This window comes from Coregonus clupeaformis, chromosome 29 (assembly GCF_020615455.1).
Source record: "Coregonus clupeaformis isolate EN_2021a chromosome 29, ASM2061545v1, whole genome shotgun sequence".
NCBI lineage: Eukaryota > Metazoa > Chordata > Actinopteri > Salmoniformes > Salmonidae > Coregonus > Coregonus clupeaformis.
In genome coordinates, this window is record NC_059220.1 from 63164049 (window position 1) to 63191549 (window position 27501).

Genomic DNA, 27501 nt, shown 5'->3' on the forward strand with positions numbered 1-27501 from the left:
CCTTTGCAGAAAAACAGCCCCCAAAGCATGATGTTTCCACCCCCATACTTCACAGTAGGTATGGTGTTCTTTGGATGCAACTCAGCATTCTTTGTCCTCCAAACGCGACGAGTTGAGTTTTTACCAAAAAGTTCTATTTTGATTTCATCTGACCATATGACATTCTCCCAATCCTCTTCTGGATCATCCAAATGCACTCTAGCAAACTTCAGACGGGCCTGGACATGTACTGGCTTAAGCAGGCGGACACGTCTTGCACTGCAGGATTTGAGTCCCTGGCGGTGTAGTGTGTTACTGATGGTAGGCTTTGTTACTTTGGTCCCAGCTCTCTGCAGGTCATTCACTAGGTCCCCCGTGTGGTTCTGGGATTTTTGCTCACCGTTCTTGTGATCATTTTGACCCTACGGGGTGAGATCTTGCGTGGAGCCCCAGATCGAGGGAGATTATCAGTGGTCTTGTATGTCTTCCATTTCCTAATAATTGCTCCCACAGTTGATTTCTTCAAACCAAGCTGCTTACCTATTGCAGATTCAGTCTTCCCAGCCTGGTGCAGGTCTACAATTTTGTTTCTGGTGTCCTTTGTCAGCTCTTTGGTCTTGGCCATAGTGGAGTTTGGAGTGTGACTGTTTGAGGTTGTGGACAGGTGTCTTTTATACTGATAACAAGTTCAAACAGATGCCATTACACAGGTAACGAGTGGAGGACAGAGGAGCCTCTTAAAGAAGAAGTTACAGGTCTGTGAGAGCCAGAAATCTTGCTTGTTTGTAGGTGACCAAATACTTATTTTCCACCATAATTTGCAAATAAATTCATAAAAAATCCTACAATGTGATTTTCTGGATATTTTTTTCTCAATTTGTCTTTCATAGTTGACGTGTACCTATGATGAAAATTACAGGCCTCTCTCATCTTTTTAAGTGGGAGAACTTGCACAAATAGTGGCTGACTAAATACTTTTTTTCCCCACTGTACAGTAGGTTCAGAACGCACTATGGGGACAGAGCTGTACAGTTCAAACATGGGGCTGAAACTCAGCACCACTGAAATAACTCAGATATACCTAGCAATTTACAAGACAGTGCAACATGTGTCTACTTGGTGCAAATAATTCAGGTATTATAGATCTGTCAAACTTAACTGTCAACTATTGATTGTAATGTAAAAATGTTTTGAAATTGAATAGCGTGACATATGATTAGTCAGCATAATGTTCTGTCAAAAAATATGGAGTTAGAGTACCCTCTTATGGCAATCGATATATCGACTTTGTTTGATGTAGGCTAACTGTAAAAAAAAAAGAAAATAAAAAAAGAAAGGTTGCTTTTTTCAGGAAGATTGTGTAATCACACTTTTTGATAGACATTGATTTATTGCGATCCTTCTTTAACTATTTCAGTGCGTTCATTCTCGATTTCCTCTGGTTATTACAGTTATTATTCTCATTGATGGACCTTAGGCTGGTGAGTCATCATGGCATAATAGGTCGGATCGAAATCAAAGGCATTATTCTGGAGGCAGCAGTAGCATGTGCATTAGAGCTATAATAAGCGGTAATTTTCTTCTCAACAAAGCTGACGCATTTCCCACTGTATGAGAGGAAAGGCTAGGTAAGCAGAGAGGACCAGACGTGAACATGTAGGCGAATAGGTATACTGTTTTATTGGGTCCTTGGGATATAGCCTTCATTTTATCTGGATGGATCAACCCACTGCCCCTCATTCATTAAATTGATTTCGACTAGACAGCTAATTAGCTTGCGAGAGAGGATGGCGTTTTAACTAACCACAGCAATATGCATAGGCTAGAGTAGCCTACAGTGGCAAGTAAGATAACAGGGGAAAGTTAAGTGACGCTTGGAGTTCCTGGAGGATCGTTTTCACTGTCGCACCTATGATAAGGCACGGGTTAGCAAATCGTTGCGGTGTGTGCATGTGAGCGGCAACTGGAGGTGAGTGTGATTTCTGATTTAGATGGGGCGCCTGGCCGCTAGTCCGCTCTGAATGGACACGTTAATTGAGACCAAGGGTATGTAACACGAAAAACGTTGTTGTCACAACCAAAGATGAGGGCTCGGCATTAAAACCTCTCATCTCCAAAAGGCGCGAAGGAGGTGGTAGGGCAAGACGCAAACATCGGCTTGATATGAGTAGGAAGTCAGTCAAGCAAATCAGGAGAGAACAATACACGATCGAGACTGCCTGCGGTGGCAAATCTAAACGGAGTACATCTATATCCCTCTGAAGGAGCAGCAACATACCCTGACTTTCATTGCTGCGTGTTTTCTATCCCTTTTCTAACCTGGATTTAAATCAAGATGATGGCTCTCCCTACAGGTAATTGATTTTCAACCCTCTTTTATGCATGAGGATGGCATCAGAAGCACCCCCACCCTCCCTCCCTCGTTTTTTTTAGGGGGGTATGAGTAGGGTGTGGGTTGGGGGGGGGATCTGCGAGGGTACATCATTAGCCTACATTGAAAACCTATTGCACTGCTTGCGAATGCATACGCAGTGAGGATCACCAATACAATGCTACTGCGAACACGAACAGTTGCAGCAAAAAGGAGAGATGTTATAATACTGCTGCAACAAAGTGTTTAGCATTGGGCAAAATGAATGCACACAAGGACATGGGCCAGGAATGTATAAAGAGATGATTGGTATATTCACAGTTTCAAACTGTTATTGTATCAAGGTTAGCCTACTGATTACTCTTGTAGGTCCATTATAGGACTGCTAGTTGAAACTGTGTGGTCAGGTGTGTGTATTGGGGGAGGGTGGGATACAGTACAACACCAAAGTACTTATCATTAGTGGCTATAGTATTAGTTGTACTCTAGTAATACTAGTCTGGTAGGAGTATAGTGTAGGAGGAGGAGGAGAAGGAGAAGTAGGAGTGGAAGTATGATGACAATACATACTACTGAAAGTACTGATCGTGGATTATATGTTGTTATTCCAGACATAGAGGACAAAATGCACCGCTTTTCTACAATGAAACATGTGTGGATCTCTGTCTTGCTGGTGTGCATAACTTGGCAAGTGAGGTAAGTGAAACGTTTACAATCCAATCTGACTATTCACTGCATTAATCCTAATTTGAACAGTAGATATACTGTACATATCCAACTATGATGTGGCTTATTTACATCAACACTAGCCTTGTCAAGCAGTCCTAACCAGCCTGATTGATGTTCTGTCTTTCTCAGTCTTGGCCAGACCACAGCAGAGGCATTGAAAGAGGCAGAGGCTAATGACAACATCACCATCTTCACACGGATACTGGACGGACTCCTGGACGGCTACGACAACAGACTCAGACCAGGACTTGGAGGTAATGTATACCGATTTACAGACCACTCTGATCCAAACTCATATCACTAGAGGTTACAGTACAATACAATACAGTACAATACAATACAATGCGTAAGTATTCATTTTCTTGGGGCAAATGTCATTCATGAATACTTTTGTGTTCTGGAAAATCCCTTATTTGACATTAGATTTCTCTAGAGTGCACTCAAGCCAGGTGCAGCAGAACCATTGTAGCATGTTGATGCAGTAGATTAATTCATATAACTAAATACAGTGTGAAATGTGGATGTTTCTGTTTGAACGTACAGTTTGTCTTTGTTTGAATTCATACTGAATGTATTTTAGTTTTTTTTGCAATTTGAATGTCATTGATGGAGAAATATAAAGACTGAGAGAGTGTGCATGCATGCGCACTGATTTAAAGCAATGCTATTACTGTAGCCTAAAGGCTATGCAGGTTATGCTGCAACAAATTGACCTGTCACAAGACAAAAATTACCAGCTGATGAGATGATAAATGCATAGTGAACTGCGCTCCATTCCGAGATGCGCTGTGTGACCCCATGTGGGACCAACTATATGCTTTGGGAACACCCCCCCCCCTAGCTTTAAAACTGCAACATTTCCTCTCAGTCTCATGGCAAAATGTGTAGAATAGCATGAGATTAGCTATTAAACTTGCTCGGACCTTGTGGGGGGTGGGGGGGGGGGGGGCCTCGCGAATCTGCGGTATGCCAATGCTTAGCCTCATACATAATTTGTGATCCAGCATAGCATTTTCCCCCTCTGTAAAATCTTCTTCTTGGATTCAGTGAGAAAAATAAAGAGACTGTTCTAATATACAGCATTGCATTGACTGGAATATATTCCAAGAGCAAAGCAATCACAGTAATAGATCAATCCTAAGTGAGAAGGAACTGCACTGCCAACACGCCATATATCACACATCCCTCCTCACGACCACCACCTCCATCTGCAAAAAGTAACCTTGAGATCCAGACCTCTATTCAGACGAGAGAGAGAGGGAGTCAAAGATAGAAATATCCTGCATCTCTTAGAGAAAATAAAATGTTCTACCACCGATTTGGTCTTACAATTATGTTTTATCCATTTTTTACCCTTCTAAATCTTATTTTATAATGTCGCTAATGTAACACATGGATACATCCAACATGGATTTGCCAAATGTGGTTGGAGAATAGAGCTGCACTCACTTCCTTAGAATGGTTTCTGTCATTGAAGGCAGTAAAGATTTCTAACGGATATCTCTATGATGATTATTCATAAATTGAATTTGTTCCTGTACCCTGTCTCTTCATGTTCACGGTCATATTCCAAATCCCATTCTATCCACAGAAAAGGTCACGGAGATCAAAACCAATATATTTGTCACAAGCTTTGGCCCAGTTTCAGATACTGAAATGGTGAGTCAATTTACAGCCCATTTCATTATGCATTGTTTCAATGACGTCCATTAACGTAATATCTTGCGATAGGAGCAACATCACACCCTCCTGTAAATGTTACGAACACAAGACAATTATCCTAGATGCATATAATGACATGTATTCATCGTTTTTTGTTAAATCATTAATCAATATTTTATAAAGAAATGCATCATGGGCCAGTTTCCAAGATCCAGATTAAACCTAGTCCTGGACTGAAACATTATTTTTTAGTCCAGGACTAGGTTTACAGTTTGACATCTTAATTTGACCAGTTTCTCACAGCAGGAAAATAATCCTGCAGCAACAGGAAATTTGAATTATTATGTGGATTATAATTAATGGACATTTTTGTAGGCATTGATACATTTTGCATTAGGGCAAATCAAGTCTGACATTTTAAAGTGGAAATTACAAACTTTAAAACCTTTTTTATTCTCACAGTTTCTACAGATTGTAAATTAAAGATACATTTTTTTGCTAAAAGTATTATTATATTATTGATCGATTGACTATGACTTTTCAAATCACCCAATCTGTAGAAACTATGAGAATAGAAAGGTTCAGAACTTTTGTGGAACATCACAGCACAAAAATACATGGCAAATAGAAATCCAATATGGATGGTCTTCAGAAATAGATGGGAGGGGTTGAGGGTAGAGGAAGGATAGGAGTCAAAACAAACAAAAGATAACTATTATAAAATAGATTGTGTCCGTAAAATGTACAGTGCCTTCGGAAGGTATTCAGACCCCTTGACTTTTTCCACATTTTGTTAGGTTACAGCCTTATTCTAAAATTGATTAAATTGTTTTTTTCCCTCATCAATCTACACACAATACCCCATAATGACAAAGCAAAAACAGGTTTTCAGAATGTTTTGCTAATTTATAAAAACAATTTTGTTTGAAATATTACATTTACATAAGTATTCAGACACTTTACTCAGTACTTTGTTGAAGCACCTTTGGCAGTGATTACAGCCTCAAGTCTTCTTGGGTATGATGCTACAAACTTGGCACACCTGTATTTGGGAGTTTCTCCCATTCTCCTCTGCAGATCCTCTCAAACTCTGTCAGGTTGGATGGCGAGTGTTGCTGCACAGCTATTTTCAGGTCTCTCCAGAGATGTTCGATCGGGTTCAAGTCCGGGCTCTGGCTGAGCCACTCAAGGACATTCAGAGACTTGTCCCGAAGCCACTCCTGCGTTGTCTTGGCTGTGTGCTTAGGGTCGTTGTACTGTTGGAAGGTGAACCTTCGCCCCAGTCTGAGGTTCTGAGCGCTCTGGAGCAGGTTTTCATCAAGAATCTCTCTGTACTTTGCTCCGTTCATCTTTGCCTCGATCCTGACTAGTCACCCAGTCCCTGCCACTGAAGAATATCCCCACGGCATGATGCTGCCACCACCATGCTTCACCGTAAGGATGGTGCCAGGTTTCCTCCAGATGTGACGCTTGGCATTCACGCCAAAGAGTTCAATCTTGGTTTTATTAGACCAGAGAATCTTGTTTCTCATGGTTTCAGAGTCTTTAGGTGCCTTTTGGCAAACTCCAAGTGGGCTGTCATGTGCCTTTTACTGAGGAGTGGCTTCACTCTACCGTAAAGGCCTGATTGGTGGAGTGCTGCAGATATGGTTGTCCTTCTGGAAGGTTCTCGTATCTCCACAGAGGAACTCTAGAGCTCTGTCAGAGTGACCATCGGGTTCTTGGTCACCTCTCTGACCAAGGCCCTTCTCCCCTGATTGCTCAATTTGGCTGGGCGGCCAGCTCTAGGAAGAGTATTGGTGGTTCCAAACTTCTTCCATTTAAGAATTATGGAGGCCACTGTGTTCTTGGGGACCTTCAATGCTGCAGACATTTTTTGGTACCCTTCCCCAGATCTGTGCCTCGACACAATCCTGTCTCAGAGCTCTACAGACAATTCCTTCGACCTCATGGCTTGGTTTTTGCTCTGCCATGCATTGTCAACTGTGGGACATTATATAGACAGTTGTGTGCCTTTCCAAATCAAGTCAAATTAATTGAATTTACCACAGGTGGAATCCAATAAAGTTGTAGAAACATCTCAAGGATGATCAATGGAAACAGGATACACCTGAGCTCAATTTTGAGTCTCATAGCAAAGGGTCTGAATAGTTATGTAAATAAGATATTTTTGATTTGTATTTAGCAAAAATGTCTAAAAACCTGTTTTTGCTTCGTCATTATGGGGTATTGTGTGTAGATTGCAAAGGATTCCTATTTATTTAATCCATTTTAGAATAAGGCTGTAATGTAACAAAATGTGGAAAAAGTCTGCACACTTTCCAAAGGCATGTATAAGCTGGAAGTAGAAGCCTAAGTCTTGTTGTTCATTAGTTTACTCCAATTAGGGGAGGTGTGGTAGGGTTAGGGGAAAATAATCAAGAAAAATAAAATAAAAAATAAAAATACTTTGAAACCTTTTTAACCTCAGGTACACTAGACATTGCATTTCCTCCTGCACAGGAACATTCTCTGAGTCAACAGAGTGATGACATTAAAATAGCAGATCTGTATGTGTCCACGTAATTGGCCCCATGGGTTTTGACTCTGAGTGTTATCACCATGTATCAATACCATGTTTTCCTTAGGAATACACCATCGACGTGTTTTTCCGACAAAGCTGGAAAGATGAGCGCCTTTGTTTCAAAGGACCCATGGAGATGCTGCCTCTGAACAACCTCCTGGCCAGTAACATCTGGACCCCAGACACCTTCTTCCTCAACGGGAAAAAGTCTATCGCCCACAACATGACCACACCCAACAAGCTACTGAGACTGAAAGATGACGGGACGCTGCTCTACACAATGAGGTACCAACCACGGGCCTGTTCAGTATGGTGCAATGTTACACAACTATTTCAGATAGAAATGTATCACATAGAACATATAGGAGTATCTGTAATGTAGTACGGGGAATAGTGTCAGGTCTATTCATCACATTTCTATCTGATAGAAAGGTATTGTGTAGAACAGAGATAGGATTGTCTGCCATTCTAAATCAGGAATCATTCATCACATTTCTATCTGCAACGTTCTGAATGTTTCACCTGAATACATCCTAGAATTTGGGCTCTGACCATGTGGTGTAACCAGGATAAACTCTGGCCCTGAACCATAATCCTTAAAGGAAAAACTCTGGCCCTGAACCATAATCCTTAAGAGTCTATTGACGCACCCGTGCATCAAGCTAAGTAACATAATGAAAATATCTCTATCAAAATCTGTCAGTTTATGCTAGAGATATCTGTTTTTTTGAATGGGCTGCATCTCAATCTACCACATCCTCCTATATCAGCATTCCGCATCTGCAGTGGAAGGTGGCAAGCTACAGCAGTGTTTGTCAGACCATGGGACATCCCGAAAATCGGTCGTCTCACTAAAACGTCTGTAGCGTCAGAACCGTTTGGGTTACAAACTAATATGACCCCACTATGGAAAGGAGAGATTCTCACGAACACGGTGATGTTCTCCGTTTTGGATGTAAAAAATCTTGTCTAAAGGTCACTCGTCTAAAGGTAGCTGGTAAAAAACAAATGAATGGAAGTATTGAGGTAGTTTTGTGCCAACAAAAAAAAGGGGGGTTAAATATGTATCCAAAAAACAAAAATATTTCTTAGATATAGGAAAGACACTCAAAATCGTATTCCCCTTTTATTTTGACTGTCTGTTTGACCATTTATGAATGTGTTATTCATTGCGTTTCTATGGGCTATAGTAGTGAAGGCCAAATTAAATATCTTATCAAATATTTTCTATATATTACTTGGGAATACCTACAGGGGTCCTACAATTCCAAATCAAATAGCTAAATGATCCATGGTATGACCATCTTAAAACAATTCCATATGTTAGCTTAGATGAACCTCCACCACCCCCACCCCACCCAAAGGCTTAGACTTATAGAGGATAATATCTGAGCTTTGTGTCTGAGAAACGAACATTATGCTCACTGAAATACAGCCAGCCACGATTCACAAATGGCCCTGAACTGGTTTGGTTATTGTTGTGTGTGTAGGAGGTAACAAAAGCCTATGCACAGCTATTTTACTCATCCCAGCTCTGGGTAACGTAGACTCAGATGATTTTCTGTTATTTTGTTCTTTGTGATGCTGTACTTTGTATGTTATGGAACACTGACCAATATGTGGCACGTTAGATTAAATATTCCCCCTTGAATTCATAATAGACAGGAACAGGAAGTGATGACAACCAATAGCAATCATACGAATAGATCAGGACTTCCTGGTATCATTTCAGGAGGTATAATTTATCCCAGATCAATACCACCCACTAAGATCATCCTAATGCCAAATAATAGATGCAAGAGAAATAGATTAACCATATTAACCCCTTATAGCCACGTGACCTGGCCCTATTCGGCGCGATCAGGCATCGGCGTCACTGTAATCAAAGTCTGATGAGTGAAAGAAGAAGAAGCAGATATCAGGCCCATCATTTTAAAAGGTAATAGATTTCCCAACGACTCTGGAAATGAAACATTAGGACGTTTCTGCTTTTAATCGGTCGGTCCAGTTTTACCACTGTCTCCTAATGTATTTCCATTACCAGGAAAGAGATTAGCGCGCTACCTAGATTTATTGCATGGCCCAGCCTTTCAGAATCCACCGACATCAGGGGAAAGCTCCTTCTCTCCAGTGGAGATAATGACTAAATGTGATTGCATTCTCACCCCCCGATTCTGAAACATTAGCCCGAGAGCAACAGCGTTTTCAGAGCAAGTCATACATTTGTCGCCACAAATAATTCATACAGTGTTCTGCTCCATTTCCATCATACTGTATGAGTTTAACAAGAACAGGCTGCACCCCATTATATGATGTTGCAGAATAGGTTGAAGCAGGAGAAAATCAAATAGTATTCTTATTTCCATAGCAAACTGTACCTCTAGTAATGTAATGCTCTGATGCATGACATATGCATATTAAGAAACTATTGCAGTCTTTTTGACATGTTAATTCCTTTGAGGTGCACTGGTGACATCAACACATTACACGTAAATGTTATAATGTTAATCACGCAACAAATGCAGGTGCAATATGACAAATGCAGTATTGTGAATGCAAGAAATTGACTAAAGGGGATGATTTAGAATAGATGACACCTGTTACATGTAACTTGAGGGGGAATATGTAGCCCTAATTTTGTAAAGGAGAAAGTCAGCTCTCTATGCATGGACCTACATTAGGATACAGCTAATCATACCTGTATACCAGTACACTTCCATTGTTAGACAGCTAATCAGGTCGTTCTATTTCCATTCCCGCAGTTTCTCTAGTAACCACATGATGGCAGCCTTCCCTGTTCACAATACAGACCAATGAGAATTAGAGTTGGTCTTCATATGATCCGATAAGATCTTTAAAACACGTCAGCTGTTTTTGACACAATATAAGCAAAGTAATAACATTGAATAATGATGCAGTGATGTGAACACAACCTGAGTCCATATTGTCCTCAAGCACTAGAGGTGGCCTCATTTCATTGTTATATCATTGTTTTTACTTGTATCAGTATATGTGGTTACTTTGTGGAGATGTTCTCTGTGAATACGATCTTGACACACATGGGGGATTTGACGTGAACCACAGCTGGGAAATCACAAATAATACAATCACCACAAGATGGCAGTATAATCTATGTAATGCCATGTGCTTGGCTCAGGATGAATTCTTGGTGATTCTGTCAAGAAATGATGAGGACTACAAGGACAAATCTGCCTGTGATGTAATCGTACAGGCATTGTGAGATCTATGCAACTAACCCTAAGCACAGGAGATGATGATGTTGATGATGACGGCGGCACTGGATTTGAAATAAACAGGATTATTATATGTAGTATATCTGTAGGGGATTTGTGTTTATTGTCTTGATCTTTTGTACCTTTCTCTAGGTTAACCATATCAGCGGAGTGTCCCATGCAGTTGGAGGACTTCCCAATGGATGCTCATGCTTGCCCTTTGAAGTTTGGAAGCTGTGAGTAAAATTCCATGTGTTGATATTTAGTGTATTACACTTTGCCACACTAATAATACAACAGCACAGATCCCATACATATAAACATTACTAGGCCCAGACTTCTTATGATCTGAGTATGAGTCAATGACAGCACGATTTATACCTCGTTCAAACCTCCAACTCAGTAAACTACCAAATCAATTGCTCTAAAGAGACAATTGAGCTTGCTCAGTATTCTGTAGGATGGTACATCTAGCTAGTCTCCTGAGTGGCGCAGTGGTCTAAGGCACTGCATCGCAGTGTTAGCTGTGCCACTAGAGATCCTGGTTCAAATCCAGCCTCTGTCGTAGCTGGCCGTGACCGGGAGACCCATGGGGCGGCGCACAATTGGTCCAGGGTAGGAGAGGGAATGGCTGGCAGGGATGTAGCTCAGTTGGTAGAGCATGGCGTTTGCAACGCCAGGGTTGTGGGTTCAATTCCCACGTGGGGCCAGTATGAAAAATATAATGAATGCACTCACTAACTGTAAGTCGCTCTGGATAAGAGCGTCTGCTAAATGACTAAAATGTACATATGGAACAAGGAAAGAACACAGAATCCAGCCACAATCGCAATAAGGAATGACCTGAATCACGAAACCGGAGGAGCTAAACCTGGTTCAGTTAAACTAGGTGGAGGGTCAAAAGGTTTATCAATCCTTTAATCAAATTGCTTGTCCGTAATTAGCTTTGGTAACCTGGCCCTTAATTACCTTTGGTAACCTGGCCCGCGGCCTGTGGCCTCAGCACCTGGGATATCCTACTGCACCACCTCGCCAGGGCTCCCAAGGTTGTATTATCATTTACCAATTAGACCTAAAAGCAGACTATGGTCAGGCAGGGCCGGCCCTAGCCTTTTGGGGGCCCTCAGCGAGATTTGGTTGGGGGCCCCCATACCTCGCTGGCAAAAACATTTTAGTGCCCCCTTGACGGCAGAGAGAAAAAGTTAAAGAGTTAAAGTACATTTCCTGCAATTCTACACATTTTGCCATGGGGCATAGATAATTTTTTGCAATTTTAAAGCATGTTTTCTGCAATTCTACACATTTTGCCATGGGGCAGAGAGAACATTTAGCAATTGTATAACTAATTCTATGCAATTCTACTCATTTTGCCATGGACATTTGACACATTTTGCAATGACTTATGCAATGTTAATATGATATTTGAGTGAGACTGACTAACAAAATCAATGGCCCTTCGTGCCTGGTCGGTAATTCAGCCATGATTACAACATTTACATTTTGCAGACGCTCTTATCCAGAGTGACTTATAGCAGCAATTATGGTTAAGTGCCTTGCTCAAGGGCACATCGACAGATTTTTCTCCAAGTCGGCTCAGGGATTCAAACCGCAACCGTCCGGTTACTGGCCCAACACTCTTAACCGCTAGGCTACCTGCCGCCACTACTACAAGTTTAACTAGCTGGCTAGACCTATTTACCAATTAAAACTTTTTTTTTTACTAATTGAGTGACTGTCAGTGACTGGGACAACAAGAAAAAAACTGCTTATGCACAACCAAGTTTCGAAATTGCACCCGGTATATTCTACATTTACATTTACGTCATTTAGCAGACGCTCTTATCCAGAGCGACTTACAAATTGGTGCATTCAACTTATGATAGCCAGTGGGACAACCACTTTTTTTCCCTGTTTTTTTGTGGGGGAGGGGGGGGTAGAAGGATTACTTTATACTATTCCAGGTATTACTTAAAGAGGTAGGGTTTCAAGTGTCTCTGGAAGGTGGTCAGTGACTCCGCTGTCCTGGCGTCATGGGGGAGCTTGTTCCACCATTGGGGTGCCAGAGCAAAAAATAGCTTTGACTGGGCTGAGCGGGAACTGTGCTTCCATAGAGGTAGGGGGGCTAACAGGCCAGAGGTGGATGAACGTAGTGCCCTCGTTTGGGTGTAGGGTCTGATCAGAGCCTGAAGGTAAGGAGGTGCCATTCCCCTCACAGCTCCGTAGGCAAGCACCATGGTCTTGTAGTAGATGCGAGCCTCAACTGGAAGCCAGTGGAGTGTGCGGAGGAGCGGGGTGACATGAGAGAACTTGGGAAGGTTGAACACCAGACGGGCTGCAGCGTTCTGGATAAGTTGTAGGGGTTTAATGGCACAGGCAGGGAGCCCAGCCAACAGCTACTATTCTAATTCTCAACAGTTAGTTGAGACCCCTCAACCCCCTCTCAAGTTGAGAACCCTAAGTTCCTAAACCCAGAGGATTTCCAGAACTGGAAAACGCTTGTACTGTGGTATCCAGCAGTCACACCAGCATCTGCGGCTAAGCATCTCATCCTGTTATGTTAAGATTCTCCTGAAGTGTTGTGGGTTGGGGCAAGGGGGGTTGGTGTGGGTGTTGCATGTCTGGTTTAAGTGCTGGCCTGAAATAGGCCAAAAAATAATAATAATAATAATAATAATAATAGCTCAGCTGTACTTTGACCTTTTAGACGGGGACACCACAGATGGATAGTCCCAGGGAAGCTAATAGGAATGCCCTGAGCAGGGTCACGCCGTGTCACACTATAGTAAACCCTTTGTCACACCATAGGACGTATATAGCCAGATTACCTAGCTAATTCGACTGCCCCTACAGTTGTAGGATCTTCATTTGATCACTCTTTTGTTGCTGATAATTTTCCTGCTAAGCAGTAAACGCAAACTTGTAGTGTATTTTAGTTTTAAAAAGGCTTCTAAAGTTTAGAATTTCCACTTTGAAATTTCAGACTCGATTTGCCCTAACGAAAAAGGTCAGACACTCAGAAAACATTTGCATTTGAGTCATTTACATGCAGAGCATACCGATACAGTTACTACAGTATAACCAGTTGTCTGAGCACTGTGACCACAGGCTCTATTTCTCATTCCATCTCCCACACATCCCACTTCACCACCAGATAAAACTGCTTTCCTTTGCAGCCCAGTTCACAGGGGATATGAAGGATGATGGAATGTGTATCTTGCCTTAACTCTCTTGGCCCACAGTTTACCTTTTTTCAAGCGGCACATAAAAACGAAGTCTTATCAAATAATGTTCATGATAAGCAGGATGGATGTGGTAGTGTGTGTGGGGAGGATTGTAATTTGAGCACCCTGTTGCAGGAGAACTGTTGCAGGACATTTCAAACTTGTAGTGTATTTGAGAGTTAAAAATGCTTCTGAAGCTTGTCATTTCCACTTAGAAATGTCAGACTTGATTTGCCCTAATGAAAAATGTATCAAGCCCTACAAAAATGTCCTGCTGTAGCAAACTGGCACAAATTAAGATCCTACATTTGTATAGGTCTGTCTGTCCTGACCAGGCTGCTGCTGCTAAGACGTCATTCAGGGGTTAATGCAACGTCATATTTGAGACATGGGATCTCCTCCTTATGCTTTGTTTGACTTACTACTGTATATTGTATTGATACACCATAGATTACAAAAAAAAGGTATACCTGTATATGTCATTTTAGCAGACACTCTTTTTAAGATTAACTCATAACTAGGAACAGTAAAATATTGAAATCACCAGTAAAAAAACATTACAGATCAATACTTTGCCCCTTTGACACCATACCACATCTAAATTCATAAAATGGTTAAATTGATGTAAAAACTATATCATGTTACAGAAATAACGGGGGGCCAGTATGAAAAAAACAACAACAATGTATGCACTCACTAACTGTAAGTCACTCTGTAGCTCAATTGGTAGAGCATGGTGCTTGTAACGCCAGGGTAGTGGATTCAATCCCCGGGACCACACATACGTAAAAATTTATGCACACATGACTGTAAGTCGCTTTGGATAAAAGCGTCTGCTAAATGGCATATTATTATTATTAAGAGCGTCTGCTAAATGACTAATAATTTTTTTTTATTTTTATAAAAGTATTTGAAGTCTGTGGAATGATGACATTCAAGTCTCTCTCAGTCTTCAACCAATCGAAGCTGTGGCGAACTGAAGTGCTTTTAGGAGCTGGATTCTCTATTGTTATCCATGCATTACTAACCCAAGGTTATCTGCATGGAGTGGAGAGGTGGAGAGATGGAGAGTATAGAGGAGAGTATAGAGGACGGCATGCGTCCCCAATGGCACCCTATGGGCCCAGGTCAAAAGTAGTGCACTATATAGGGAATAGGGTGCCATTTGGGACCTAAGCACAGCCTCTTGAAATACGAGGCTGATTTAAATGGGTTGCACACTTCAGGCAAGGCTCAATCAGTACATTGCTGTATACACGATGTAGCTCTTTTCTATTCCCATGGTCAAGTAAAATCACAGGATGGTTTTAGCTGCTGTAAAACCATCCTGTTACTATTAGGTACTAGCACACTCTCCTCACAGGTACAGTAGATGGCTAAAGTTGTCAGATTAAGATGTATGGGTGCGTGGACAGTATGTAAACAAAGATGGTATCAAATCTATCCATCCTTTATTTCATTTGTTCATTTGTTCATCATTCATTATTTTATTCATTTGTTTATTCATTCATCCATTCATCCATTCACTCATTCATCTACAGCAACTCCTAATGTTCATGTTATGTAATAGATGGGTGTGTACCGTGCAATCTCAAAGTCAGGAAGAGGTTGGCGTAAAGCGTTGCGCACTGGTGCAAAGATGGCATAGTGACAGGCCCCGCCTACCAAATCCTTTAGCTCTACTACTAAATCATGGTATCCCCCCGCGTCATAATCCTTCATGCTTCTAAACCCACCCAACTTTACATTTTGGCCCCGGCTTTTGGCTAAAGCCATCCAAGAAGTCTGACTGTAAACAGCCATCCACTAGGCATGGCCAGTAGTACCAGTACTACAGCAAAGTGCTATGAGGTGCTATTGAGCTCGGTTGCTTAGTTACTGCACTTTACATTGATCCATCACTTTCTTTTTCTTTGTTCTTCCCACCCAACACACACACACACACACACGCACACACACGCACACACACACACACACACACAGTCCTTACATGACAAATGCCTTTCATTTTCCTCCTACAACTAGGGAGAAAAACGCTTGTTTAGTCCCTGGAAACATTCACAGTGTACCTCATTTTGATTATTTTCTTTAATCCAGAAAGACACTTTGTCATCCGGGGGATTAAACTACAGTTATTCTTTTCATCCATAATTATTTAAAAAATGAAAGATAATAAATAAAAATACATGGAACATGGAAATGAGGTAGAAATGAAGTAGACTGGTACAGTGTATAGCCTTGAAGAACATGAATCACCCTCACATTTTCTTTCTCTCTCTCAGTGTTCCCTTTCTTTCTTCCAGGCTCCTGTGGTTCATCCCTTTCTTCCCTGCTTGTCTAGGCCTTTGTGTTTTTTTTATTTTATATACAGCTGAGGACTCTATACAGATGTAGGATATTAATTTGATCACCCTGTTGCAGGAGAACTTTCCTGCAATGCAGAAAATGTCAAACGTAGTCTATTTGAGGTTTTAAAAGGCTTCTGAAGTTTGTAATTTCCACTTAGAAATTTCAGACTTGATTTTACCTTACGAAAAATAGTGTCAACCCCTACAAAAATGTCCATTAATTATAATCTAAAAAACAATTCAAATGTCCTGTTGCTGTAGGATTATTTTCCTGCTGTAGCAAACTGGCTCAAATGAAGATCCTATATCTGTACCTCCACTCATTCCCCATGGTTCTGACTGGTCCGATATTCCTCTCTATCCACTTCCCTATGCATCTCCCTGCATACTTAAAGAGACCTAGGCCTCAAATTGATAGCAGATAGGAAATGTGCTGTTTCAATGATTTCACTCAGAATGTTGGCACTGTATTTTTAGGACAGGTGTGGTTTCACATCAATATCCAACAGTGTTCCAGCAGTGACAGTGTTCAGGAGAGGAACAGCTTGCGAGTTGTGTCAGTTTAAATGAGGTTAACACCTCTGATAAAGCGTAAATCCTTCATCTGCACTTGATTGAGTTCTCTTTGTTGGACTGCAGGTACTGTCCTAGCCAGTGCTTTCCTGAATCCCGAGAGTAAGTTACTGACTACCCTAAAGGTGCACCCTTTTACTTTACATACGATGCAATGTGGAGTAAGATCACTGTACTGAATGTATACTGAACAAAAATATACTGAGTTACAGTTCATATAAGGAAATCAGTCAAATGCAATAAATTAATTAGGCCCTAATCTGTACATTACCATGCTGAAACATGAGGTGATGGCGGCAGATTAATGGCATGACAATGGGCCTCAGGATCTCTTCACGGTATCTCTGTGCATTCAAATTGCCATCGATAAAATGCAATTGTGTTCATTGTCCATAGCTAATGCCTGCCCATACTATAACCCCATCGCCACCATGGGGTACTCTGTTCACAACGTTGACATCAGCAATTTGCCCGCCCACACGACGCCATACACATGGTCTGCGGTTCTGAGGCCGATTGGACGTACTGCCGAATTCTCTAATATGACATTGAAGGCGGTTTATGGTAGAGAAATTAACATTAAATTATCTGGCAAAAGCTCTGGTTAACATTCCTGCAGTCAGCATGCCAATTACATGCTCCCTCAAAACTTGAGACATCTGTGGCATTGTGTTGTGTGACAAAATGGCTCATTTTAGAGTGGCCATTTATTGTCCCCAGCACAAGGTGCACCTGTGTAATGATCATGCGGTTTAATCAGCTTCTTGATATGCCACACCTGTCAGGTGGATGGATTATCTTGGCAAATGAGAAATGCTCACTAACAGGGATGTAAAGAAATTTGTGCACAAAATTTGAGCGAAATAAGGTTTTTGTGTGTTTGGAAAAATTCTGGAATCTTTAATTTCACCACATGAAACATGGGACCTACACTTTACATGTTGCATATATATTTTTGTTCAGTGTAGTATGTGCATATTATATTTCTGGGTAGATTATTGGAAATTCGATTGTAACAATACTTTTGTTAATTAATTTAAAAGGAAAAATAGGTATGTTTGTCCTTCAAATGATAACTGTCTGTCATGAGTAGTGTAAAAAGTGTGTTTCTGGTTGTAACAGATCTCCAAAATTAATCTTCATATTTTGGTTCATAGTTCATATTTGACATGCCCTACCTGGCTACAGTAAACTATAGCTGACCTGACCTGAACTTTGTATTACTGATCCATCCAGACTCTTCTAGCGATCCAGCCTATTAAGAGAGCCTAACGGTTGACAAGCCTTTGTATTCTATCTTGAGTCAGTGTTTCAGGAGAGGAGCCAATGCAACTCCTTGTGGATGTAATGAGTCTTTAGAGCTTAGCCCCAGCTTTAGAGGGAGCTCCACACTGGACCCTCCTGTAATCCTCTAGGTAAGAGGGATGAGGTCCTAAGGGTGGAAAATCGACACAGAGCGCTGACAAGAGAAATCATTCGCTTTTAGATTAATTGTGAAATAATTTGATTACAGATCACAGATTTGAGCGAAAAACTAGTAGGCTACAATCTGAATCTGGTGTTGGTGTGTGTGTGTCTGCCTGTCTGCCTGCCCATCTGTCTGTCCGTCTGTCTGCGAATGCGCCCGTGTCTTTCTATATGTCGCGATGCCTGATGACCCTCTCTGCTCTGGCAGAGGCGTCATTTGGACCAGACCTCGGGGTCAGCGTTAGCCGACACTGTCAGCTCCAATCAGCCACTGTGGCTGTGTGATTAACAAGCTGTGTTGCGTTGGAAACATGTGCTCAACCACAGCTCAATCTAAGCCTGATGCCTCCAAAGGGGCAAAGCTGGCAGTCCCTTACACTATACTGTACAGCTTCCGGTGTATTTTCCTACTATGGTAAAGGAAAAGAGATTGGGTATAGCTGTGTTGTCTCTTAAACTCTGTTGTTAGAGAGAAAACCATTCACCACATAACTGACGAATCCACAAACTCAATGGGTGCCTAGCTGTACTCAACACAGCAGGATCAGAAGCAACTTTTTGTCTCTGGGCCTTTGCATTTGCTAAATAAATCAACTAGAACACCAAACCACTAGTAGAGTAAAATATGAGGAACCTGGTGTCCTGGAGATACGTAACAAACTGTTCTGTTCCTTTCCCAGCATGCATTTCATGCGTACACAACAACGGCCTCCGATTGTGTTGCCAGAAGCACGTTTAGTCCTAGTAATAGCTTCGTCCTAGGATCGCTTCACTCAACATCTGAGCTTCAACTATGATTTTGGTCTGAGACCTGCTAGTTCCTGATATGTGCCCTGGCCTGTATAATATCTCATTAGCATCCTCAAAGTGTCCTGTTTCTCTCTTTCAGATGCCTATCCAGTCTCTGAGGTGGTGTACCTCTGGCAAACTGGTGCTGCCAAGTCTGTAGTGGTGGCAGAAGACGGATCCCGTCTCAACCAGTACCACCTGATTGGCCAGACCGCAGGCTCTGAGGACATCTACACCAGTCGAGGTGAGGTGTATACTCACAAACCTGTCCCGGCTCTCTTCCAATATCCACAGTAGCATACTACCCTAGAATGAAGCAATGTGTTAGTGTATGCATTCTGATTGGTATGCACATATGGATGTTGGAATGGAATGGAATGTAGCCTGAGCCTGATACCTTTAGATATCAAAAATATCTATCAAAAAATTTGATAAAATATTGAATTTGGCCTTAACTGCTATAGCCTATAGAAACACATTGAATAACACATTCATAAATGGCAAAAAAGACAGTCCAAAAAAAAGGTTTTGAAGTGTCTGTCCTGTATTTAGGAGACATAAGCTCAGGAAATATTTGTGTTTTTTTGGACACATATTTAAACCCTTATTTTTGTTGCCACAAAACTACCTCCATATTTCCATTCATTTGTATGGGTTACCTTCAGACGAGTCCCTTGACACTTGTGGCGGTAGTAGAGCAAAACAGAGAGTCTCATCTTTCCATAGAGTGGTCATATTAGTTGGTAGGCCAAACCGTTCGGGACGCTACAGATGTTTTGGTGAGAAGACCGAAGACCGGGATGCCTCATGGTCTGAAAAACACAGCTGTAGCTCGGCCACCTTCCACCACAGGTGCATACGGCTAACATAGACGGATGTGGTGGATTGAGACACAGCCCATGCAAATGTCTCCAGCTTAAACTGACGGATTTCGCTGGGGATTTTGATATTACGTTACTTAGATTGACGCACGGGTGCGTCAGTAGACTCTTAAGGATTAAGTTGGGGAAATTCATATTTTGGGGAAAGTATCCTGTTCCTTACAATGTCATTTTTAGTCTGACTTCTCCAAACTCCACTGTACTTCACTGTAGGCTAGAGGGGGGGAAATGAATATTTTGGAGAAGGAGCAAGAGCAGGAAAGGAAGGGAAGTAGCCAGCTGTCCCTTAGGCTAAACAGGAACACACTTATTCATGTCCTGAGCTCCCTGGGAGTCGAGGGTTAATATCGAATGGACCATCAGGCTTTGCATAAGAGGATGACATCACATCGCCCGCAGGGATTGGACATCCCAGGCTCCCGGGTTGGGACACGTGGGACTGAATGGCTTAATTCCCTTATGTAAAGCGGAACTGTAATACACTTCAGCTGCTGTCTGCAGAATGGCTATTAAAAGTGTGGACTTCCCCTGGTATTGTGCGTAGAATGGCTGAAACCATCCAGCCCAGTCAGAGTCATCATCATATCCGTTTAACTCTTTGGCCATGAAAGGAGAGGAGAATCAGGACAGTCCCTCCATGGCAATCTCCCTTGATCATGGTTAAGAACTACAACTCCCCCTGCCTGTTAAGTCAGCAGTGGGATCCTATAAGCTTCCCTGCAGGGCCGCTGTAAAGAGTAAGCTATAGTCCATTTGTTGACTGACCCCGGACTTCAGTAGGCCCGCTAGCTAAAAGTGTGTTCCCGTGGCTCTCCTTTCCTCCACTTGCTCCGCTCCGCTTGGCAGCAGTGACAAATGGGAGCTGAGGAGGTCAGGTGGTGGCCGTAGGCTGTCTGTCTGGCCCAGGGCCAGGTCTGTAGAGTTCGCTGTCCCCGATGGGACTCCAGTGGGTCAGTTCTGTTGCCGGTCTTGAATTAGCATGTGCCTAATCTTAGGTACAATCCCTCTATGGCTAAATCAAGACGAGATTAGCAACAGCTCGGTTTAGGGACATGACATCCTATACCCCCTCACAGTAAATTTACAGCAAACCACACTGAAAATAAATACCGTACTCCCCTAAAATGATATAGTACACTGTTCGGTAAAAGAGGGAAATAGAGTTTATCCTGCAAAATGGAGTTCCTTAGTTGGGTTTAGAACAGTATGCCTTTATGCAATATCTCCTTTGGACACAATCCCCAAACCCAGCCTAGTCCAGTTTTATTTTTATTATATTTGCATATTTACATGTAAGTTCAATTTTCTTAAGTATTTCAAGTACTTTCTGGGACCACCGTTGCCTTAGTACTCACCAGTTGACCAACATGGCTGCGTTATTGTCTGCAATGAATGGAAGTTCCCCATAGACACACCAAAATCCTTGCAGTAAAATCCACCAAAGGTACATGTTCATTCCTCTATGAGTCTCATCGGGCTCCATGCATCAACGGCAAACAGTCCGGATGGAGGATCGGTCCCCGGTCGGTCGGTTGGTTGGTCGCTCGCTCGGGGCAGGGAGAGGCTAGGAGTCATGGGTGTCTCCCCGGTGGGCCGAGGAGACACCGGCTAGCTGGGGCTTCTGGGGCTGGAGACATGATGGTGCCTTGGTTGGCCCTGCATCCGTTTGGCTCACAGAATCACAAACTTCCCATGGGGCAGAAGGTCAGCCCCCCTCCATCACACCCATTTGAAGAATAGTGATTAACTAGGAGCTAAGGTGTGTAGATATCTGTCCGTCAGTCGCTGGATATTTGGTAGCGTCGTGTCCTTGTCGAGTATGCGAGGCCAGAGCACAGCAGAGCAGAGCCGAGCTGAGTGAGTGGGCAGGACTGAGCTAGCGTTTTCCCTGATGGCAGGATGCAGATTGTGACAGGGGATTAGTGAGATACAAAAATCCGATTTTGCCTGGAGAAAGCAGCAGTCATCAGTGGATTTTCTATAGTTTATCAGGCGCCGGCTGTGGAAAGCTAGAAAGGATTTTTTAAAAGCTTCAAATGCAATCTTCAGTTGGTTAACAGGATATTATGTTTTTTTTTTCTCTCCGCTTTTTTACCACTACACATTTACCTCATACAGCAACTGTCACATTACTGAGTGTGAAACATACATGTTTTAGCGACGCCATTTTATATAATATTTTATTTAACTGCATAGTTATTTTCTTTGATAATTATATTTGTTGGCGATTGTTGCATCATTGTCATGTCTTTTTTATATAATGCTTGAAAATGCATTTTTACAAAAATGCATATTATTATAAAATTCGATAAAATTATCAAATATAATACAATGATATAAAAATGCAGGATGACTTTGCCATTCACTATCTCTGTCTACTGCATATCTCTATCATTGTTACAACTGCAATAATGAACGTATCTTTCTCTCACTGTCCTCTAAACCAACAGGACAGTACACAGTCATGATGTGTCACTTCTACCTGAAGAGGAAGATTGGTTACTTTGTCATTCAGACCTACATGCCCTGCTTCATGACCGTGATCCTGTCCCAGGTGTCCTTCTGGCTCAACCGTGAATCTGTACCTGCCAGGACCGTCTTTGGTTAGTATGACCGCAACACAACCACTTGGATCAACTCTTAACTAAAAGTGTACTTTCAACTCAAAATTGACAGTATGTGTTGCCCCGTCACCCAACACATACAATCATCACAATTTTATGAATCCTGTTAGATTTTTTATATAAACTTTTAGTTAGCCAGATAAGTAATTGAGAACACATTATCTTTAACAGTAACGACCTGGTTAAACTACCATCATCTGTATCATCCATGATTGATGCCAATATGAAATAGATTTTCAGGCAATTATAGACATCACAGGTGATGACCACCTTTCTCTTGTCCCTAGAAAACCTCTGAACGTCTACAGCAGAGTTCCCCAACTGGTGATTTTATTTGGCCCCCCAAGTTTTCTGAGCAAAAATAAATACCGGTACATCGTTTTTTAAATATATTTATTGTTGGACATAAAAGACTGTAAAAACACCAGCAAAACAGCTCTAAGTGATATTAATTTTGGAAATCTATTCCAAAGTATTCCCACGGATAATAGAGAGATACACTACATGACCATAAAAAGTATGTGGACACCTGCTCATCGAACATCTGATTCCAAAATCATGGGCATTAATATGGTCCCCCTTTGCTGCTATAACAGCCTACACTCTTCTGCGAACATTGCTGCGGGGACTTACTTCCATTCAGCCACAAGAGCATTAGTGAGGTCAGTCACTGATGTTGGGCGATTAGGCCTGGCTCGCAGTCTGCGTTCCAATTCATCCCAAAGGTGTTCGATGGGGTTGAGGTCAGGGCACTGTGCAGGCCACTCAAGTTCTTCCACACCAATCTCAACAAACCATTTCTGTATGGACCTCGCTTTATACACGGGGGCATTGTCATGCTGAAACAGGACTGTTGCCACAAAGTTGGAAGCGCAGAATCGTCTAGAATGTCATTGTATGCTGTAGCGTTAAGATTTCCCTTCACTGGAACTAAAGGGGCCTAGCCCCAACCATGAAAAACAGCCCCAGACCATTATTCCTCCTCCACCAAACTTTACAGTTGGCACTATGCATTCGGGCAGGTAGTGTTCTCCTGGCATCCGCCAAAGATTCGTCCGTCGGACTACCAGATGGTGAAGCGGGATTCATCACTCCAGAGAACGCGTTTCCACTGCTTCAGAGTCCAATGGCGGCAAGCTTTACACCACTCCAGCTGACGCTTGGCATTGCACATGGTGATCTGAGGCTTGTGTGCGGCTGCTCGGCCATCGAAACCCATTTCATGAAGCTCCTGATGAACAGTTCTTGTGCTGATGTTGTTTCTAGAGGCAGTTTGGAACCCTGTAGTGAGTGTTGCAACTGAGGACAGATGGTTTTTACGCGCTTCGGCACTCGGCACTCGGCGGTCCCGCTCTGTGAGGTTGTGCGGCCTACCACTTCGCGGCTGAGCTGTTGTTGCTCCTAGACATTTCTACTTCACAATAACAGGGCTTACAGTTGACCGGGCAGCTCTAGCAGGGCAGAAATTTGACGAACTGACTTTTTGGAAAGGTGGCATCCTATGACGGTGCCACATTGAAAGTCACTGAGCTCTTCAGTAAGGCCATTCTACTGGCAATGTTTGTCTATGGAAATTGCATGGCTGTGTTCTCGATTGTATACACCTGTCAGCAACGGGTGTGGCTGAAATAGCCAAATCCACTAATTTGAAGGGGTGTCAACATACTTTTGTATATATAGTGTATACTGTATGTTATCGAATGCAAATGTAAGCAAGGTTTGAAATGATTATGTATTAGTCTAATATTATACCTGTTTGGTCTTCTTGCGGTCAATTTGCAGTCTACAAATTATTTGTAATTATGTTCCTGCCCCCTGACCATCCGCTCAAGAACAAATCGGCCCAAGGGCTGAATCTAGTTGATGATCCCTGAATGTCTACAGCTTCCACACGTCACTACAGATTATGTCCACCACTCTATTCCCATATACTAAATAATACATTACAACCTGTTGCTCACTCATCATACATGGGTACTGTTCATTAGGCATATAATGGAAGAAAACGGACTGAAACAGGAAGGAACTATGTTTAATTTTTTCTGTTGCAAAACGTTTTAAAACCTTTTCCACTGTGTGTCCTAATGAACATGACTTGTATGTTTTTCTACCAGGTGTCACTACAGTGCTGACTATGACTACTCTCAGTATCAGCGCTCGCAACTCGCTGCCTAAGGTGGCCTACGCCACAGCCATGGATTGGTTCATCGCTGTGTGCTATGCGTTCGTGTTCTCCGCGCTTATCGAGTTTGCCACCGTCAACTATTTCACCAAGAGGAGCTGGGCGTGGGATGGCAAGAAGGCCATGGAGGCTCAGCACCCAAAGGTGAGTCCATGGAGGATCCCAGCATGTATCCCACGCTCCCTTTGGAAAACAATCTATGAAACACTATTGAAAAGTGATAGAGAGCTATGGTCGTGTTTTTGGGATGACATGATGGAAACATTGATGCTGTACATGCATAATAATTACTGACAGAAATCGTTAAGTTAAAATAAAAAACGTTTAGGCCAGGTTTGTGTGGGCTTACATGTAACACGGTCTATTTGTATCCATCCAACACAAATAGTACCGTATTAAATATTAAATGATACATTTTTTATGTTTTATCTCAACAGAAAAGGGACCCTATGGTGCTTTCTAAGAAGCCCAACAACGTCTGTACAGCAGGAGTTAACTACACCCCCAACATCACTAAGGATATCTCTATCTCCACCATCTCCAACAGCACCTCCATACAACTAAGGTCATCCGAAACCAAAGTCCTGGACCCCAAGAAAACCTACAACAGCGTGAGTAAAATCGACAAAATGTCCCGGATAGTTTTCCCTGTCCTCTTTGGAACCTTTAACCTAGTGTACTGGGCTACTTACCTCAACAGAGAACCTGTCATCAAAGGAGTCAACATATTGGCTCCAACATAGTGTCTTTTTCAAACACACGACCCTACCTTCAACCATATTGGCCTACAAACTGCTAAAGGAAATGCTACTGTATCACAAAGGATGGGAGATGTCATGGGTTCTGTCTTTCTCATACTGTCATTTGCATGAAGCTTTTAGAGAGATACTCTAACCATGTTTGCCTTGGTATTCCTTCTTTATACCTACTGTACATTGCTTTAATTCAACAATGACATTTTGAAAGTGAAAATCAATGACATTTTGAAAGTGAAATTTGACAAGGACCTTTTGAAATGCTGCAGTGTGGACATTTGTCCTGGCCTCAAATTAATTGAAAACTGTCATGGCATTTATGTTGTTGTTTATAACCTTGTCATCTTGAAGAGTAAGAGACTGAGGAATACCTGCTGTGTTAGTAGTATGAAATAAGATATCGGAAGCTAGGATGTTAAGGAAAGTGGAGAATAATGTCATTTCCAGTCAATTTGTATAATACTTCAGCCAAATCTCTCTTATCTCTATTGGATACATATGTTGTTATACTTTTGTCATTTTTGCCCATCACACATGTACTGTTTGTACAATTTAAAATGTTACTTTTTCTTACCTCTATCTATATAATGTACAGATTAATAATTTTTGACATACTTGGGTCTAACTGTGGAGACAGAAGCAAAATAAGACAGCAAGATACAATTCTGTGACGTAATTGATGATACAGTCAAATCAACCTGGGTGAAAGCGCACAGTCCGAACATTCGAATCATTACCAAGTTATAAAATGGTTGATAGATAAGGTCTGACTTTTTCAATTGCAATGTAAGTGTTTTCCTAAACTAGAGGGAGTAGATGTCTACTTTGAAGTATTGAGCTGCCCTTTTGGTGTGAAAGGTTGAACTCATGTACTGTAACAGGATACGTTTTCAGGGTCGTGTTCATTAGGCATCAAATGGGGAAAAACTGACTGAAACAGGGAGGGACTTCCTGGATTTGTCCAATAAGAAACACTTATTATCGTTTTCTGTTTCAAAACATTTTGCTACGATGTGCCCTACTGAACACAGCCCTCCAACACTGCTGTCCTATCCTCATTGTGTCATGACCAGATTGGCTCCAGTCCCTGAAGTCGGCTAGGATCTAATTAGCCTGGGATAATGAGCTTGTACCTGTTAAACACTCTATCTGATATGGCCTCTGGAGAGAGAACCAACCACAGGGGACAGACCACCCACCCTCACCCCAGGCCCAGAACGCTTTGTTCAGGGTACGGGAAGGAGAGCATGTGGGTAGGGCTCTGGGGCATGGTGCCTCTGTGGTAACACAGAAAGAAGAAGAATGGATGAAACAAGAAATAATAAATTTGAGCTTCAAGGCCACCTTACTGGGGAGAAAAAAGAATCCCTACTTCAGTAAAAGATGGAGATACAGCCTATATGAAAGAAGCTGTTCCTGAGAATCATATAAACTCGTTGACACAGCATGTACAGAGAGAGAATAGATTAATAATTATGGATAATATTGGTGACGGATGGATACTTTAAATGTCACTGACTGTACAGTTCTCATTAAAGTGTCATGTTGTAGATAACGCAATAACTGTACATGTATTATTATTATTATTTTATATTCAAATCCAACAAAGACATTCTTCATGAATATAGAGACAGTGACTAAAATACCTCTTTATTTGTATGTCTCTATGTGACATCTTGTATTAAAGGATTAATCCACACAGAAAACCTATTTTTTTTCATTAGTCCACTGATACAGCCCCAAAATTGTTTTGCATGTCAGCAATCAAGTTTTCAAGATAAAGGACTTTTACAAAGTAAATTGTCACATCGTTAAATGCTGTCATCCCATTGCAAATCAAACCTATTGAAATTATTGTCAGATACTGTATATTAATTAGTTATGTGTACTATTCTTCCTGTACTGGTGTAAATGTGTACATAATTTGAGGTTGCAGTCATTTTTATTTATTTTTTTGCACTTGACAATGAAGCGTCCCTCTGAAAAGAAATCCAACAATCAGACTTAAAGTACATATTAATGGAACAAATGTGACATGACCCCATGGAGGTGTCATGTATGAGCTATCCCTTGTTACTAATAGCAACTAGCAAAGGACAGGAGAGGAGGGGACTGCACTGATGA

General features: G+C 41.8%; 2 protein-coding genes across 3 annotated transcripts in view; one reads left to right on the forward strand and one right to left on the reverse strand.

Annotated features, from left to right (window-relative positions):
* Positions 1 to 21678, reverse strand: part of LOC121545211 (gamma-aminobutyric acid receptor subunit beta-3) — a 52600-nt gene extending 30922 nt beyond the window's left edge. For both annotated transcript variants that reach the window (XM_041855686.2, XM_041855685.2), the window contains exon 1: positions 21172 to 21678. In XM_041855686.2, coding sequence (XP_041711620.1) covers positions 21172 to 21299 — 128 coding nt within the window. In that variant the 5' untranslated portion in view covers positions 21300 to 21678. The remainder of the gene's footprint in view (positions 1 to 21171) is intronic.
* On the forward strand, positions 1410 to 27185 carry LOC121545213 (gamma-aminobutyric acid receptor subunit alpha-5). The gene is made up of 10 exons (XM_041855689.2): positions 1410 to 2333; positions 2962 to 3046; positions 3209 to 3333; positions 4671 to 4738; positions 7369 to 7589; positions 10691 to 10773; positions 19036 to 19179; positions 22267 to 22419; positions 24555 to 24766; positions 25060 to 27185. The coding sequence occupies exons 1-10, from the start codon at positions 2315 to 2317 to the stop codon at positions 25363 to 25365; spliced, it is 1416 nt and encodes a 471-aa protein (XP_041711623.1). The 5' UTR covers positions 1410 to 2314; the 3' UTR covers positions 25366 to 27185.
* The last annotated feature ends 316 nt before the right edge of the window (positions 27186 to 27501 follow it).